Genomic DNA, 16576 nt, shown 5'->3' with positions numbered 1-16576 from the left:
ACAACCGAGGAGTTTTAAAACCAGGAAACAGCTGATCACAGCAGTCAGTCCATCACTTCACCTGCAGACATCAAGATGAACAACTGGACAGCTGCAGAGATCCAGGAGATGCAGCGTCTCCTCGGTCTCTGCTGCTGTTTGGTTGTGTTAGCTTGTTGTTGGAGCAACAAGCTAAGGACGGTCGCTACTTTCAAATTAAAAGCCCCCCACTAAGAACCCAGTTCTAAATGAGGTGCAATGTAAAGCTCTTATTTTGAAGGCAAATTCTAAGTCACTGTTCACAGCCTTATTCATTTTGAATTGCTGTATTGAGTCATGAGCTTTAGTGCTCGTTTTGAATTGAGAGTCTGCTTAAGTGCCTATTTGAGACTCAGCCTTGTTTTATTTCTGAATTTTATTTATTTAAGTGTACTTGTATTGCATTTTTGAATAATGCACCTGGTCTGATTGGTTTGCTGGAATGTGAGTGACCATTTTCTTTTAAATTTCATTTATGAAACGCACTTCACCAAAAAAAAAAAAAAAAAAATGTGGATTTCAAATCTTCTCTTCTTAGTGTATTCAATTGATTAGTCACGCAGTACAATTTTGTAATGTCCAAGAATTCAAATTCTTTATTTGGATACCTTTAGCAGATATGAGATTAGGATGTGATTAATTAGATTAATTAATTACAAATCCTGTAATTAATTAATCTAATTAATCGTCTGACAGCCCTAATACATATACATATATACACACATACATACATATATAGTATATAAAAGCTGTGTGTCTCACAGTTGCAAATAACTATAATAATAATCTTTAAAAGAAAAACTCAGAGAAAAGTACACTTCAATATATTTAGTTAAATTTAAAAAACTCCAGTAAAATTATTAAGAAATTAGTTCATGTTCAACATTTTTACAGCAACAGTAAAAAACCAAAAGGTTGATTAAACGATTTTTGGTGCAGAACAAAACTCCAACAGAACCTGGTAATAGTCTAATGTTCAGTTTGTAATATCTGAATGAATGAATACATGACAGGCAGAAAGGATGGATTCATGTGTTAAGGCACATTATAATCAATACTTTCTAGAGCAATGATCGACACATGTTGATCAGTGTGAACTCAGATTATGTGTCATGATGTTGGAGTATTTGAGTGTGTATCAGCATGTTGGTTTCTGCTTCTGTATGGACTCATGTAGTTTCTATTTTCACACTGATGATTCTGTTGAACAACACTGACACAGTTTGTCACTAATTCTTGGTCAAACTGGCCAAACAGGGAAACTGTAATGCTCCCACTCAGATTATATAAAGTGTCATTGGAGGAGTCTAATTAATACTTAAACCCACGAAAATCTTGATTTTGTGTGTGATGGTAATCTGTACGCTGTGTTCCACCTGGTCAGTGGACTCTACAGCAGACCAGAGTTTTTAAATCACATCAGCTCAGATTTGACCTAAAAACATCAGAGCTGAATGAACACGCTAATTATAAAAAAGCTGCATTATAAATCAGTTCATAGGATCCGCATGCACGAAAGGTAAAAAGATAGTAAGTAACAGTGTACACACACACACACACACACACAATATACCCTTTATAATTCACATATATACATATATACACAGTCTCTGCTGCAGAGACAGATAACATGCTGCATATGATGTCTGTTAACATGGATCTATTAACACGTGACCTGAAGTGAAGTTAAATGTCTCTGAGGCGTCATTATAGTATGATAGGTATGATGACGCCTCACACATTTAATTTCTACAATCTGGCCTCTTCAGTGATTTTCTTTGGAGCCAAAATGTCTGTATGCAATTTACTTTTGTGTGGAGAGTCGAGCAGAGGCAACATTGAGGCCTGAGGACCATCATTGGTGTTTAACACTGAGAGGCAGCAGCACTTACAGCCTGATTAACCACACTAAGCTAATAGCAAGATAAACCTGAGAGAGAACAACTGATGTTGACAAAATCTTTGGACATTCTCTTTTCTGAGCTTTTGTATATTTTTCACTGGAGTGTTTTACTTCATTTCTCGGTGGATGGATGTTCCAGTTCAGTGGCCCTGGTCCTAAATCACCTTCAATGGGATCTGTTCTTCATTTGGGTTTTGGTCCACTGGTTTGTTCTCTGTGAGAAGACAAAGTGAGAGCAGTTTTACACAATTTCAGAGCAAAGTATTTTTTAAGAAATCACAAACCAGTCGTCTTAAAAAGGTCAAGTATCTTCTAGTTTTGATCCAGAGAGCAATGTGTCTCAGTGCAAGTTAGTTTTTAAATATCTTTATGATTCTTTTTTATTTTTTTTTGGACAGTGTATTAAATTTGTAAAGTTTTCTTCTTCTGCTGACATGGAGGAGTTGTGTTTATGAGCTGTACTGCATTCAGCCACCAGGAGGCGATCATGATGGTCTGGATTCACTTTGATGAGCTGTCATGTCTCCATCTTGATAAACTGTAAGTCATCAGTCTGCAGGTCTGTCTGATGGTTCTTCATACTTTGTACTGAACAATCACTACTATAACTTCTTTGTGCCTTTTATTGTTCTATTTTATTTTCTGCTCTGGTGATAAAACAACAATCTGCTGGATTCTATTAAACTTTGTGCAGCAGAATGACATTTTCTACCCCAGTTATCATCTTGTGATATTAAAGCTCCTACATGACCTCAGATGTTGAGTTACCTTCATCTTGAGGTGGCTGCTGAGCCTGGACTGGAACACCACGATAGACTTGTCCGTTTTTGGGCTTCATTCCTGACCGGTCTGTTAAAAATACATTTAAAAAAGAGAGAGAGAGAAACTTTGTACGTTTTGATTTGATTTGAAGTATTCAAACAGCACGCAGCACATTTATCACCATATCAGTTTAATGAGCTCAGTTTGGTCACCAGGTTAGTTCTTCCTCATGTTCTACCACAGTTATCATCTTGTGTCCACCTTACAGTCAGTATTATAGCTCCTCCATCACTTCACTATTACTAAGTCAACATGTTTCACATGATAACTTAAAAACATGTGACGGCTTCACTGAGTCGACTTTATGTTCATGTTTACAAGAGCAGCATGAAGCATCAAAGGTTCATGTTATGAAGGTGATGATGACAAAGTGTCCACTTCATTTTATTTCTAAGTGAAGATCTGAATTAAAAACCTACATCAGTAGTTGGTCTGTGACAGGACACCAACTCTGACCTCCTGCATGACAGTCAGGCTACAAACTGACCCTCCCACCCAATTTCTATAATGTTACGTCACTAAAAGAGTCACAGTGACTGACAGTGGATGTGAACTGTCAGAGATACTGACTGAGCTCAGAGGAGCAGCAACATTTAAACCAACAACAGGTGAAACAACTTTTCAACTTGAGTGTCTGTTTAACAGGAAATGTGTCAATAATGATAAAGTTTAGAGACGTTTGACTTACACTTCATACGCCGCTTACAATTACGGCAGGCCAAGATGATGATGACAAGAAGGAGCAAAGCAGCAGGAATGCAAACACCAAGGCCAACACCAAGATCATCCTCCTGAGTTTCAGTCTGTCTATCTGCGTCATCAGAAAGAATGTAGGAGAGATGTTAGTGTCAGTGCCTCAGATTTCCAACATCATATTTCTCAGTTCACCATGTACGTAATTTATTCCAGATGTTCAAAGCTGCAGGAGGCTGCAGGTGTGCTGCAGGTGAGCTGCAGGTGAGCTGCAGGTGAGCTGGTTGTCATAAACTGCAGTTCAGCTGTTGCCTCCAGTTCATCAACTACCAGCTCACTGACTGTTTCTCCTCCTGAAATACTTCAAACTGATCCACTGACACAATGGAGCCAAATATGACCCTGTTGTTGTTGTCGGGTCATTTTAATAATGAAGCTCTGGTAACTCCAGGACCAGAACCTTCCACTTCCTTTAACATCTCTGCTATAAAAATCAGTGGCTTCCTATTATGAAGCAAGTTCAACTTACTGTTTGGTTTATCTGGAGACACATGATCATCCTGATGCTTCTGAGAGGAGTCGTCTTCTCCTGCTGGAAGGACTGTTAACAAAGAGAAACTCTTTTTAGGTTTGACCAGCAAGCAGCACATTTATTACATCTTTCAGGGAAAATAACAGTTTTATGAGCTCAGTTTGTTCTCCAAGTTGTGACTGACTGCAGATGATTGTAATTAATAATGATAATAATCAAACACAATTTGTGTGCACGTCATCTAGACATCTGATTTAATGTCACATCACTGCATCAAACAGCTGTAAGAAAGCTGTTTATTACCTGTGAAGCATCTTGTGCACATTTGGTTACAAACCTCATGATAATAAAACAGTATGAGTATTAGTACGTACCTTTGAGTGTTACAGTGCAGCAGAGACGCCCTCCAACACGGCTGTAGTATGTACCACTATGAGATGTGGTTAGTAGCAGACTTAGAGAACAATTCCCTGAGGACAGTTGATCCCTGAACAGAGATGTTCGATCTTTGAAGTCGTCACTCTGTCTCTGAAGGTAATCTTCACCATGAAAATACAGATGGACAGTTTTATCTTCCCCTGTAGTTGGATCCTTATACAACCACTCAACTTCTTCAAGGCTGATATCCGTCTTGTTCTTTGTTGAACATGGGAGAATCACTCTGTCACCATCTTTTCCTTCAATGGTTATATTTGGGCACTGTAACACTGTTGAAGACAAACAGAAACAAAATATTATGAATACATAGAGCCTTTTAATCATCTACAGCAAAATACACACAACACCAGACGCTGGTTACTGTGTTTTAGAATCCAGTGTTGTAGTAAAACAAAAGCACATTTAGCCTCCAGTAACTTCTCCTTAGCTTTACACAGAAGCTGTTCTGGAACCATGAACACAGACACAATTACTCGACTCATCAGTGTGGAGTCGCCACCTCAGCCATGAACTGTTCGTGAAGCTGCCTTCTGTCAAGCGCCTACACAGTGTCAGGACCAGGACTGAGCGTCTGAGGAGGAGCTTCTCCCCCTCAGGTCCTCGGCCATGTCCGCTAACCAGGAAGAACATTCTGTTCATCGATCCAAGTTATGTGTACTGATATTGATATTGACGTGGCTTCAACACTAATATCCTCACAGAGTGTGAGACCTGCAGACCGCTGTTAGACGAGCTCTACACAGCACACAGTGACAGTACAGGTGTCTGTGTCGATGCCCGTCCGAAAACACGCAGCTGTCAATAAATCGTCCAGAAGTGCGTGTTGTCGGGCTCATATCTTTGTCGTGAATGTCTGAACTCTCAAATAACTCCTGGGTGGATCAGTCTGAGGCATTTGTTCACGCCGAGCGGCTCGACATCAGTCCACACCGCGTTCAAATGGTTCCTGAATGAAGCCATCGTTCCCAGCCGCTTACATCGTTATTAAGCTGAAGCCAAATCGATGTGAAAACTGTACATACTAGACCCTGACAAAACCGAAAGTAATCTTTTTGTTCCAGCTAGCTTGCGGTTAACTTCCTCATTAGTCGGCTCACAGAACCTCCAGAAGTTACCACCGACATTATTTACTGTATTTGTTTTTTCTTTCCGTTTGTTTGCCTTAAAATAATAGTGTTAAATCAATATCAATACACGGCGCTGCCTGTTGGCTCATGGCCAGCGTGCTGAAGCAACCCGGAAGCTGCTGCGTCAAACTTTATTTTCCTTTGAAAATAAGACAAATAATGAATATAATAACGGCATTCTCGCATATTTATTCTACATAAAGGTCAATAATATGCTGTGGTTTCATTTGGCACAAGTGGCTCTTCTATCATACGTTTGTTGTTAGTATGCATCTGCTATAAAATAGTATAAACTTATAATAGTCAAATTAATGATTCCGCTTACCTGAGTCTCCACAAACGCCCCCCAGCACCATGACGAACATGAAGAGCAGCAGCTTCCCCATCATCATCTGTGGCTCACTAATTATATTTTGCTATACCGTCTTTACTTTCACATACACTGATCACAGGGAGAAAGAATAACAACGACACCGCCTACAGGTGAGCTTCCGCTTCTTCTTCTTCTTCTTCTTTGGGATTTTATTGGAAGTTGGCAAACAACATTTAGGCGTCTTTACCGCCACCTACTGGAGTGCGATATATGACATGGTCAGAAGTAGAAAATAATAAAGAAAGAAAGAAAATACGATAAGAATAAATAAATAAAGATGAGAATAAATAAATTAACTACTATTCCCTATATCGTATTCCTGTGTCATTCATTAAATTCTTATTTAATTTATTTAATCTTATTTCATTAAAACACTCAACACCTTGTTTGATGTACTACCTAATAAATTCCTTAAAGTCAATTCCAGCTTTTCTTTTGACAGCATTTGGATCACTTCCTGTCATTTCTCTCTGTACTTACTACACTCCAGCAATACATGTTGGACTGTTTCTGGTTGTGTACATTGTGAACAAAGATCCGTTGGATGTTTCCCTATTTTACTGAGTGTGTGTTTGATTCCTGTGTATCCTATTCTGAGTCAAGTTATGATCATTTCTTCCCTCCGGTTCCTGCCCTGTATTTCACTATTTTTGACTTGTGGCCGTATAATGTAAAGATGTCTTCCTGTGCTCATACTATCCCAACTTTCCAGTCAGATTTTGTACATGTGTTACGGCCCCAAACTGAACACAACCAAAGACTCGAACAAAAAGAGGCCAGTAACATATAAAGGACACCGACTCAACACAGTCAAATTTAAATGTTTTTATTTAACAAAAGAAAAGGGGCAAGAGTTCCTGGTCAAACTGAAAAAAAGAGAGAAGAGACCCCAGACCAGCCATGACCATCACATCTGGGGAATCCTCCCAACTAAAGCTGCCTAATCAAAAACTGCTAACCTACTTAGAGAAAGAAAACAAAAGATATAAAAACAGGACTACCAGGAACTCAAACCCAAATTAAAACAACAAAGCCCTGGCACTCTAACAGGCCAGGGAACTGAACCCAAACTCAAATCAACCACAAAGTAGAAAACAGCAAAAGACTGAGGCCAGCGCAGCCTCCCTCCTCCTGCAACACACCTGTAATGAGAGAGAGCGAGAGAGAGAGAGCCACGCCCTGATACTGCCTGCTTTTACCTGCTCAGGTGATTGCCCACACCTGAGCTCAGGAAGGCGGAGCAGGGTGGAGACAGAGGACACACACACACACACATAGGGCCCTAACTTGGCCACACGTAACACATGTGTTACTGTTTACTTAGTGGTATTTCGGTGTTTATTGTGTTTTCACAGGTGAGCTTCCAGGTGACTTCCGCTTCATAGGTCCGTGAAGTGGAAGTGACATCACCAGTTTTGCCAGATCTGAGAAGCCCAACAGAAGCGACTTAAACTAATGTATGTGAGACAGAGAAGCCACTTGATCATACTTTATATACCATTTCAGAAATACTGGACTTTGGCAAAACGAAACCAATAATAAATTGCAGATAATGAAACTACCAGATATCAGTGAACATTTCTGAGGTAACAAGGTACTTTTAACACGTTATAACCCGATACTAGGGATTTGAATAATATCTTTATTACATTTACTGTATGCGGACTCAGGATGTTTGTGCTGTGTACATGGTACGGCACCAACCTGCAGGAAGTCATAACACACTTATAGTGAAGTAGTTACAAACCCTGGTTAAGATCTTAACACTTTATTGTGTGATTATAACTGCACCACAATAATAAAACACAGGGAACAAGTTGCACAAGTGATGATGACAGTGAGAATGAGATGTTTCAGTTGAAGTCTTCATTTCGCCATGTGTTTGCATTTATTAGCTTGTTTGAGTCAACAGGGATGTCATTTTTTTTCCTCTGTGTCATTCGTTTCTGATAAAGGTACAGAAGTCACTCCACCACTTTTCATTCCCTGGAAGGCACCCTAGAGGACGCATTATCATGTTTTTGTCCATTTTAGAGGATGTGGGGTTGAAGTAACATGGTTGTAGATGACTCCTACATCATGACAAGACGGGCATTATTAGTTTATTGGACAGCAGAGACACAGGCAAAAAGCCCAAACAGCAACGTCATTTTTGAAAAAAAAAAAAAATCCCAAGATTGCCCAGAATAAGCAAACTTGCCAACCCTGTCTCCCTCATCTGGTGTTCTTGGACTGGCTCGACACTTTGCTGCCTCCCACAGTTCAGATCTTGAACTACAGCTCAGTGACAGAAGAGAAGCTTTTATCAGTCAGACTCCACTCAGTGTTGTAGAGAGCAGTGTTGTTATCTCAGCTGAATGCTGCTGTACAGCCTATAGTACTGTAACACACTGTGGTCCAGCAGGGCAGTGCTGCATATTCAAACACTGATCCAATCGACCCCGAGTGTTATTTCCAGAGGAAACTGTGTTTGAGTTTGCTCAGGTGCACATTGTTGTTTGGAAGAATACAGGAAGAGAGGAACACCTTGATTTCAGTCAAAGCATCTTCTTCCTCCATGTCATTTATTTTCTGCTGCAGATACAAAGAACACCACTCCAGGTTTTGTCCTCTGTCAGACACTTCATCATGTCCATTATGAAGAGGGACACTTCCAACAATATATGTGGCAACAAAACTGGGTTTTAATGAGACGTCAAGAAATTTCCAGCCATGTTTGTAGTGAGAAAAACATTATAGTTACCAGCCCTAAAAAAATAGTTTTTATGTACAAACTTAAACAAAACATAAGCAAAAAATTAAACCCCCCAAAAAACAACATGCAACACAAATGTAAAGTTTCAACATGCACATTAATGTGTTCAACAACTGTGTGTTTCCTGAAGCCATTCCCATGTGTGACATCATGGCAGCAACTCTGTGTCTGATTTGCCTGAAGACATGCAACCTGACCAGGCAGATTCATGTGGTGCATATTTGCACAGGTAATGAGGTTTATGTCAGCAGTGTTAGTGTCCCATTGTCATTTACAGTGACCACAATCCTCTGGTGCTTATAAATGCATTGCATATAACAGAGGTTAATTTTAATTTAATTTAATCAGTCTTTTAACATCGTGATCCGGCACATTAAGGGTGTGTTCTGCTGTGTCTCCATCTCTACCTGAGCTCACCTGAGTGTAATCGGAGCTCTGGTGCAGTGGGGGAGGGGATAAAATGGCAGTTTTCTCTGTTGTTCCAAACAGGTTTGGTTATAAATATTCCTGCAGAGGCTGCTGAAGCTAAACTCTCCTCCTGTAATCAGACAGATGGTTGTGGTGACATAGTGACATCCAGCAAATGACTTGATGCAGGAAGATTTTGTCCGGTCTCACAGATGCAAATAATAATAATTATAATAATAACATTTAAAAGAAAACTCAGAGAAAAGTACAGCTGAATATATTTAATGAAAAAAAACACTCCAGTAAAAATATTTTATAAAATCAATTCATGGACAACAATTTTTTGAATTCAGTCATGCTCAACATCTTTTTTCAATTCATAGCTACAGTAAAAAAATACAAATATTATTAAACTTTTTTCAGCACAGAACAAAACTCCAACAGAACCTGGTAACAGTCTACATTCAGTTTGTAACACCTGAATGAATGAATATATGACAGGCACAATGGATGGATTCATGTGTTAAGGAACATTATAATTGAGCTGTAATCGGGTCTGATATGTATATAAGCTGCATTTTAAAAGCCCGAACACATTTACAGCGTGACATTATTCAAATGTGTGCACACACAGCTCTATTGTCTTCTGTCAACAATCATTTGTATATTTTTTAACATTTATTCATGACTAACATACTTTAACAAAATGTCACATATTTTGCATCTTCATATAACCACTGGCTCATTATTCTCATCATACACATGGTCAGAACTTTTCCACACCTCAGACTTTGCTTTCTTTGCCGGTGCAACCAAAACACAATCACCAGAGGCCAGCCTCCGTTTCATCTCCACAGCTTCCAGTTTCACATCGTTCTCACGCTGATCGAAACACCTGACTGCTCATTTACTGCACAAGCTGAGCGCGGCCTTCAGCTCCACATTAGAATCAATACTTTTGTTTCTAGAACGATGTTCAGAAACTCTGTTCACGTCTGGAGATTTGTGTAAACACTGATGCAGTTTATCAGTGTGTGCAGCATCATTGTCACATGTAAACTCAGATCATGTGTTGTGATGTTGGAGTATTTGAGTTTGTGTATCAACATGTTGGTTTCTGCTTCTGTAAAGTCTGAATCTGAAGTGTGAAGCTGCCTGTTGGGAGAAGAACTCAACATCTTGTTCAGCTAATGGACTCATGTAGTTTCTATTTTCACACTGATGATTCTGTTGAACAACACTGACACAGTTTGTCACCAATTCTTGGTCAAACTGGCCTAACAGGGAAACTGTAAAACTCCCACTCAGATTATATAAAGTGTCACTGGAGGTTCCTCCAGCTCGGAGGTCTCATTAATACTCAGACCCACTGAAATCTGGATTTTGTGTGCGATGGTAATGTGTACGCTGTGTTCCACCTGGTCAGTGGACTCTGCAGTAAACCAAAGTTTTTAATCACATCAGCTCAGATTTGACCTAAAAACATCAGAGCTGAGTGAACACATTAATTATAAAAAAGCTGCATTATAAATCAGTTCATAGGATCCAGACTAAAAGTGTGCACATGCACGAAGGTAAAAAAAAATAGTAATTTATAAAAACACACACACACACACACACACTATACCCTTTATAAATCACATATATAAACAGTCTCTGCTATTAAAAGGTGGTTATTGAATAGTACAGATAACATGCTGCATATGATGTTTGTTAACGTGGATCTATTAACACGTGACCTGAAGTGAAGTTAAATGTCTCTGAGGCGTCATTATAGTATGATAGGTATGATGACGCCTCACACATTTAATTTCTACAGTCTGGCCTCATTTGGCCTCTTCACCAATTTTCTTTGTAGCCAAAATGTTCATTTGCAGGATCAGTTTACTTTTACATGGAGAGTCAGACAGACTGTGACTATCATTAGTGTTTAACATTCAGAGGCAGCAGCACTTACAGTCTGACTAACTACACTAAGCTAATAGCAAGATAAACCTGAGAGAGAACAAAATCTTTGGATAAAGTGATACTAAACATCATCTGTGGAGTACCTCGAACCCGTTCTCTCTTCTTCATACAGCTCAGGTGTTTTACTTCAAATCTCAGCAGAAGGACGGATGTTCCTGCTTCAGTTGCCAACAGCTGGTTCGTCCTGGTTCTCATTCTCAAGCATCTGGATCTGTTCATCATTTGGGTTTTGGTCCTCTGGTTCGCTCTCTGTGAGAGAACAAGGTGAGAGCAATTTTACATGCAGGTAATGAATCCCCACTATTTCAAGCAAATACATCACATCAGGCTTCTTAAAACGGTCGAATATATTCTAGTTTTGATCCAGACAGCAATGTGTCTCAGTTGCAAGTTTTTATTTTTGGACAGTGTATTAAATTTGTGAAGTTTCGTTCCTTCCACTAAATACATAATTTACCCCAAAACATTCCTCTGTCTCTTTTAAATATCTTATTTATGAAACATTTAATATGAGAGCAAACAGTAAACATACAAGCAGAACAACTGACTGTCATTAAAATATACAGAACTTCCTCCACTGAGCAAATATGAAGCCAAATTATCATCAGCAAGTCAAGAACGATGTTAATTATCAGAAAAGATCTTGTGTAAAAATGTATTTGTCATGTGCTTTGACTTGTTAGTTCTTCTGCTGACATGGAGGAGTTGTGTTTATGAGCTGTACTGCATTCAGCCACCAGGAGGCGATCATGATGGTCTGGATTCACTTTGATGAGCTGTCATGTCTCCATCTTGATAAACTGTAAGTCATCAGTCTGCAGGTCTGTCTGATGGTTCTTCATACTTTGTACTGAACAATCACTACTATAACTTCTTTCTGCCTTTTATTGTTCTATTTTATTTTCTGCACTGGTGATAAAACAACAATCTGCTGGATTCTATTAAACTTTGTGCAGCAGAATGACATTTTCTACCCCAGTTATCATCTTGTGATATTCAAGTTCCTACATGACCTCAGATGTTGAGTTACCTTCATTTTGAGCTGGTTGCTGAGCCTGGAAGGAAACATTCGGATGGGTTTGAGGTTTGTTGGCATTTCTTCGACGGCAGACTGTGTTAAAGAAAAAAAAAAGAGAGAGAGAGAAACTTTGTAAGTATTCAAACAGCAGGCAGCACATTTATCACCATATCAAGAAGAGTTTAATGAGCTCAGTTTGGTCACCAGGTTAGTTCTTCCTCATGTTCTACCCCAGTTATCATCTTGTGTCCACCTGACAGTCAGTATTATAGCTCCTCCATCACCTCAAACTTCCTCCCAGCTCACTATAACTAAGTAAACATATTTCACAGGGAAATTTTGAGGCAAAAATGTTCATGTTATGAAGGTGATGATGACAAAGTGTCCACTTCTTTTTATTTATAAGTGAAGATCTGAATTAAAAACCTACATCAGTAGTTGGTCTGTGACAGGACACCAACTCTGACCTCCTGCATGACAGTCAGGCTACAAACTGACCCTCCCACCCAATTTCTATAATGTTACGTCACTAAAAGAGTCACAGTGACTGACAGTGGATGTGAACTGTCAGAGATACTGACTGAGCTCAGAGGAGCAGCAACATTTAAACCAACAACAGGTGAAACTACTTTTCAACTTGAGCGTCTGTTTAACAGGAAATGTGTCAATAATGATAAAGTTTAGAGACGTTTGACTTACGTTGCTGACGGAGCCTGTGATAACAGCAGGCCAAGATGATGACAAGAAGGAGCAAAGCAGCAGTAATGCCAACACCAAGAACAACCTTCTGAGTTGTAGTCAGTCCGTCTGTGCCATCTGAATGAATGTAGGAGAGATGTTAGTGTCAGAGCCTCAGATTTGAAATTTATATTTCATGTCCATCCATGTATATGATATATTCCAGTTGTTCACAGCTGCAGGAGGCTGCATGCTTCTGCTGAGAGGAAGAGAAACAAAAGTGTACAACACTTGCTGCAGGTGTGCTGCAGGTGTGCTGCAGGTGAGCTGCAGGTGAGCTGCAGGTGAGCTGCAGGTGAGCTGGTTGTCATAAACTGCAGTTCAGCTGTTGCCTCCAGTTCATCAACTACCAGCTCACTGACTGTTTCTCCTCCTGAAATACTTCAAACTGATCCACTGACACAATGGAGCCAAATATGAGCCTGTTGTTGTTGTCGGCTCATTTTAATAATGAAGCTCTGGTAACTCCAGGACCAGAACCTTCCACTTCCTTTAACATCTCTACTATAAAAATCAGTGGCTTCCTATTAAGAAGCAAGTTCAACTTACTGTTTGGTTTATCTGGAGACACAGTAACTTCCTGATGGATCTGAGAGGAGTCGTCTTCTCCTGCTGGAAGGACTGTTAACAAAGAGAAACTCTTAAGTTTTAACCAGCAAGCAGCACATTTATTACATCTTTCAGGGAAAATAACAGTTTTATGAGCTCAGTTTGTTCTCCAAGTTGTGACTGACTGCAGATGATTGTAATTAACAATGAAATGATAATCAAACACAATTTGTGTGCACGTCATCTAGACATCTGATTTAATGTCACATCACTGCATCAAACAACTGTAAGAAAGCTGTTTATTACCTGTGAAGCATCTTGTGCACATTTGGTTACAAACCTCATGATAATAAAACAGTATGAGTATTAGTACGTACCTTTGAGTGTTACAGTACAGCAGAGACGCCCTCCAACACAGCTGTGGTATGTACCACTATGAGATGTGGTTACTAGCAGACTTAGAGAACAATTCCCTGAGGACAGTTGATCCTTGAACAGAGATGTTCGATCTTTGAAGTCGTCACTCTGTATCTGAAGGTAATCTTCACCCTGAAAATACACATGGACACTTTTATCTTTCCCTGTAGTTGGATCCTTAAATGTCCACTGAACTTCTTCATGGCTGATATCCTTCTTGTCCTTTTTTGAACATGGGAGAATCACTCTGCCACCAGCTTTTCCTTCAATGGTTGTATTTGAGCACTGCAACACTGTTGAAGACAAACAAAAACAAAATATTTTGATTGTATCAAGCCGTTCGATCAGCGACAACAAAATAATCACTACACAACATGCTGATCACTGTATTTTAGTTTTAGTTATAATGTATTATAAAAATCAGCAGCTGGTAACAGCAGCACAGTCTTCACCTCACTATGATGATCTGAGAACTATTATAAAGGAAGTTCAACTTACTGTTTGGGTTAAGTGGATCATAGAGATGGTTGCTTTCCTCTGGATGGACGGTAAAAAAAAAGAAAAGAAACTTTTTTAGGTATTAAATAGCAAACAGCACATTTATTACATCTGTTTCAGGAAAAAGAAAAGTTTTATGAGCTCAGTTTGTTCTCCAAGTTGTGACTGACTGCAGATAATGTGATTGATAGTTAATATACACAAGGTTTTTTTTTTTTTAACACAGTTTTGGGCAACGTATGGGTGACACAAACATTTTTAGATTGCATTGACCCTTTAGAAAAACACACACAACACAAGACGCTGGTTACTGTGTTTTAGAATCCAGTGTTGTAGTAAAACAAAAGCACATTTAGCCTCCAGTAACTTCTCCTGAGCTTTACACACAAGCTGTTCTGGAACCATGAACACAGAAACAGAACTTATTAACTCATCAGTGAAGTGAAACCAGTAACCTGAAGGACATTTAAAACTGTACATTCATTACACGTCTCTTCTCAGTGCTGTAAAACGCTCCATTCACTTGAATGAACCTTCCCAACTTCAGGTGGTCAGTTATTTTCGTATAACAGACCGTTGCTAAGAATATTTGACTGACCGTTTTAGCCTCTGACTCACGTATTTCGTATCACTCCGCGCTCTACAATCTTTGCTCCGCAAGTGATCCGGTAACTTATCACGCGTTTACACGCACATCTTAGTCAGATTACAGCCATAGTTCGACGATGCCACTCAATCAGACAACTGCAATTATCCGATGGTGCATGCCGGTGAGAAAATCGGATTATTGGGCCGGAGCATGTCACACCCCGGTACGCTAGGTGGCGCTGTACCCATTTCAACTACAGGTAACAGAAACACCTCCGGCTGACCTCTTTACGTCACCAGCTGCCTCGGCACAAAGTAACGCCGTTATTCCCATCGCTGGTCCTCCCGTAAGAAAACATTGCGAAAGAAGTGAAATGACTCGGTTGACTGTCGTGATTTGAGTCATTGGGTCCGATAAACTCTTGGAAAGTCTAGAAGAGCCGCACGATTATCACATGATTTTATGTTATCACTAAAGTTAGCTGAGCGCTAAACCGAAAGTAACACAAACTGGTTGTTCCTGCTGGCTTGCGACCTCACAGACCCTCCCAGCTGCCACCAACATTATTTACTGTGTCTGTTTCATTTCTTCTCTAGTTGCCTTAAAATAATGCTGGAAATTCAGCTGATGACACAGAGCTAGCTGGCTAACAGCCGGCACGGTGCCTGAGACACCCGGAAGCTGCCTGTGAAAATAAGGCGAATAATGAAAATAATGACGGTAATTTCTTTGTTTTTCATATTGATTCTGCTCACCTGAGTCTCCACAAACGCCCAACAGCCAGATGAAGAGCAGAAGCTGAAGCGAACGCATCTATGACTGACTAATAATATGTTGCTGTACCGTTTGTAAAAACCGCGTGGTCAAACGGAGCTGGGAAGTGACGCAGCGGAAGTGACGTCTCCAGGTGTTGTGTCCCAGGTCAGAGGCAGCATCCTTTAGAGTGCGTACTTGAAGTGCAATTACGTCACTACTCCGCGTGAAGCCTGTCCCAGTTCAAAGTGTGAACTGGGACCAAATGCCTCCTTCTTCAGCCTGTTCCTGGAGGACACACCGCTACTTTCCTTCGCGGCTACAAATTTCCCAAGATTCATTGCGCGCCCAATGAGAAGAAATAAATAAATAAATGCGACCTCAAGTGGCGCAGATCTCGTATTTAAATGTAAGTATTGGGTTCATACTCGGTTTTTACTCATTTGAGCGTCAAACGCCAGAGATGTTATAGACTCGTTTTACTTCATGTACATAAATGGACCAAGATGAACAGATTCAGATCAGGCTGTGATCCGTGTAAAGTCTGGCTAAACGTTGGAATAAAGAGCTACATTTATGATTATCCTTATCATGATTACATATATGTATATTTGCTGTATTAGAACTCTTTTGTCCGTTGACGTAACACAAAACATCTTTTACATTTCATTGTGTTTTAGGGAACAAACAGAGATTTTCATCACCAACTGAGGTCAGAACAACATTTGTTCACAGGGTGAAACATTCTGCTGGCTGGATGGAAGTAAGGCAATAATATATAATAATAAATAATAAATAGCCGATTTATCAGTCCTGGTGTCACTTTTTGTAAATCTATGCATCCCTGTGTTAATGTGATGTTGTGTTGACCTTGTGGAGGATGAAGGAGGACTTGAGGCTGCAGAGAGGTTAACGTTATAACGCTTTTTTAATTAATGTATGGGTTCTTTTTCGTCCATCAACTGGGTCTGCAGTTC

The 16576-nt window shown here is 39.8% G+C and overlaps 2 protein-coding genes across 7 annotated transcripts in view; one reads left to right on the top strand and one right to left on the bottom strand.

Annotated features, from left to right (window-relative positions):
- Window positions 1-15859, bottom strand: part of LOC119026834 — a 34337-nt gene extending 18478 nt beyond the window's left edge. For 2 of the 6 annotated variants that reach the window (XM_037111423.1, XM_037111422.1), the window contains exon 1: window positions 5859-6022. In XM_037111423.1, coding sequence (XP_036967318.1) covers window positions 5859-5925 — 67 coding nt within the window. In that variant the 5' untranslated portion in view covers window positions 5926-6022. Of the gene's footprint in view, window positions 1-5858; window positions 6023-13719; window positions 14053-14257; window positions 14297-15601 lie in introns of those variants that run through there. The other 4 variants (XM_037111419.1, XM_037111426.1, XM_037111425.1 and 1 more) reach the window with 4 other exon arrangements.
- The window catches only part of LOC119027736 (butyrophilin subfamily 3 member A2-like), a 316811-nt gene that overhangs the window by 280619 nt on the left and 19616 nt on the right, over window positions 1-16576 (top strand). The gene's annotated exons all lie outside the window — the stretch shown is intronic.

This window comes from Acanthopagrus latus, chromosome 10 (assembly GCF_904848185.1).
Source record: "Acanthopagrus latus isolate v.2019 chromosome 10, fAcaLat1.1, whole genome shotgun sequence".
In the NCBI taxonomy this organism is placed as follows: Eukaryota; Metazoa; Chordata; class Actinopteri; order Spariformes; family Sparidae; genus Acanthopagrus; species Acanthopagrus latus.
The sequence above is the reverse complement of the archived record's forward strand: the minus strand, read 5'-3'. Positions and strand labels throughout refer to the sequence as shown.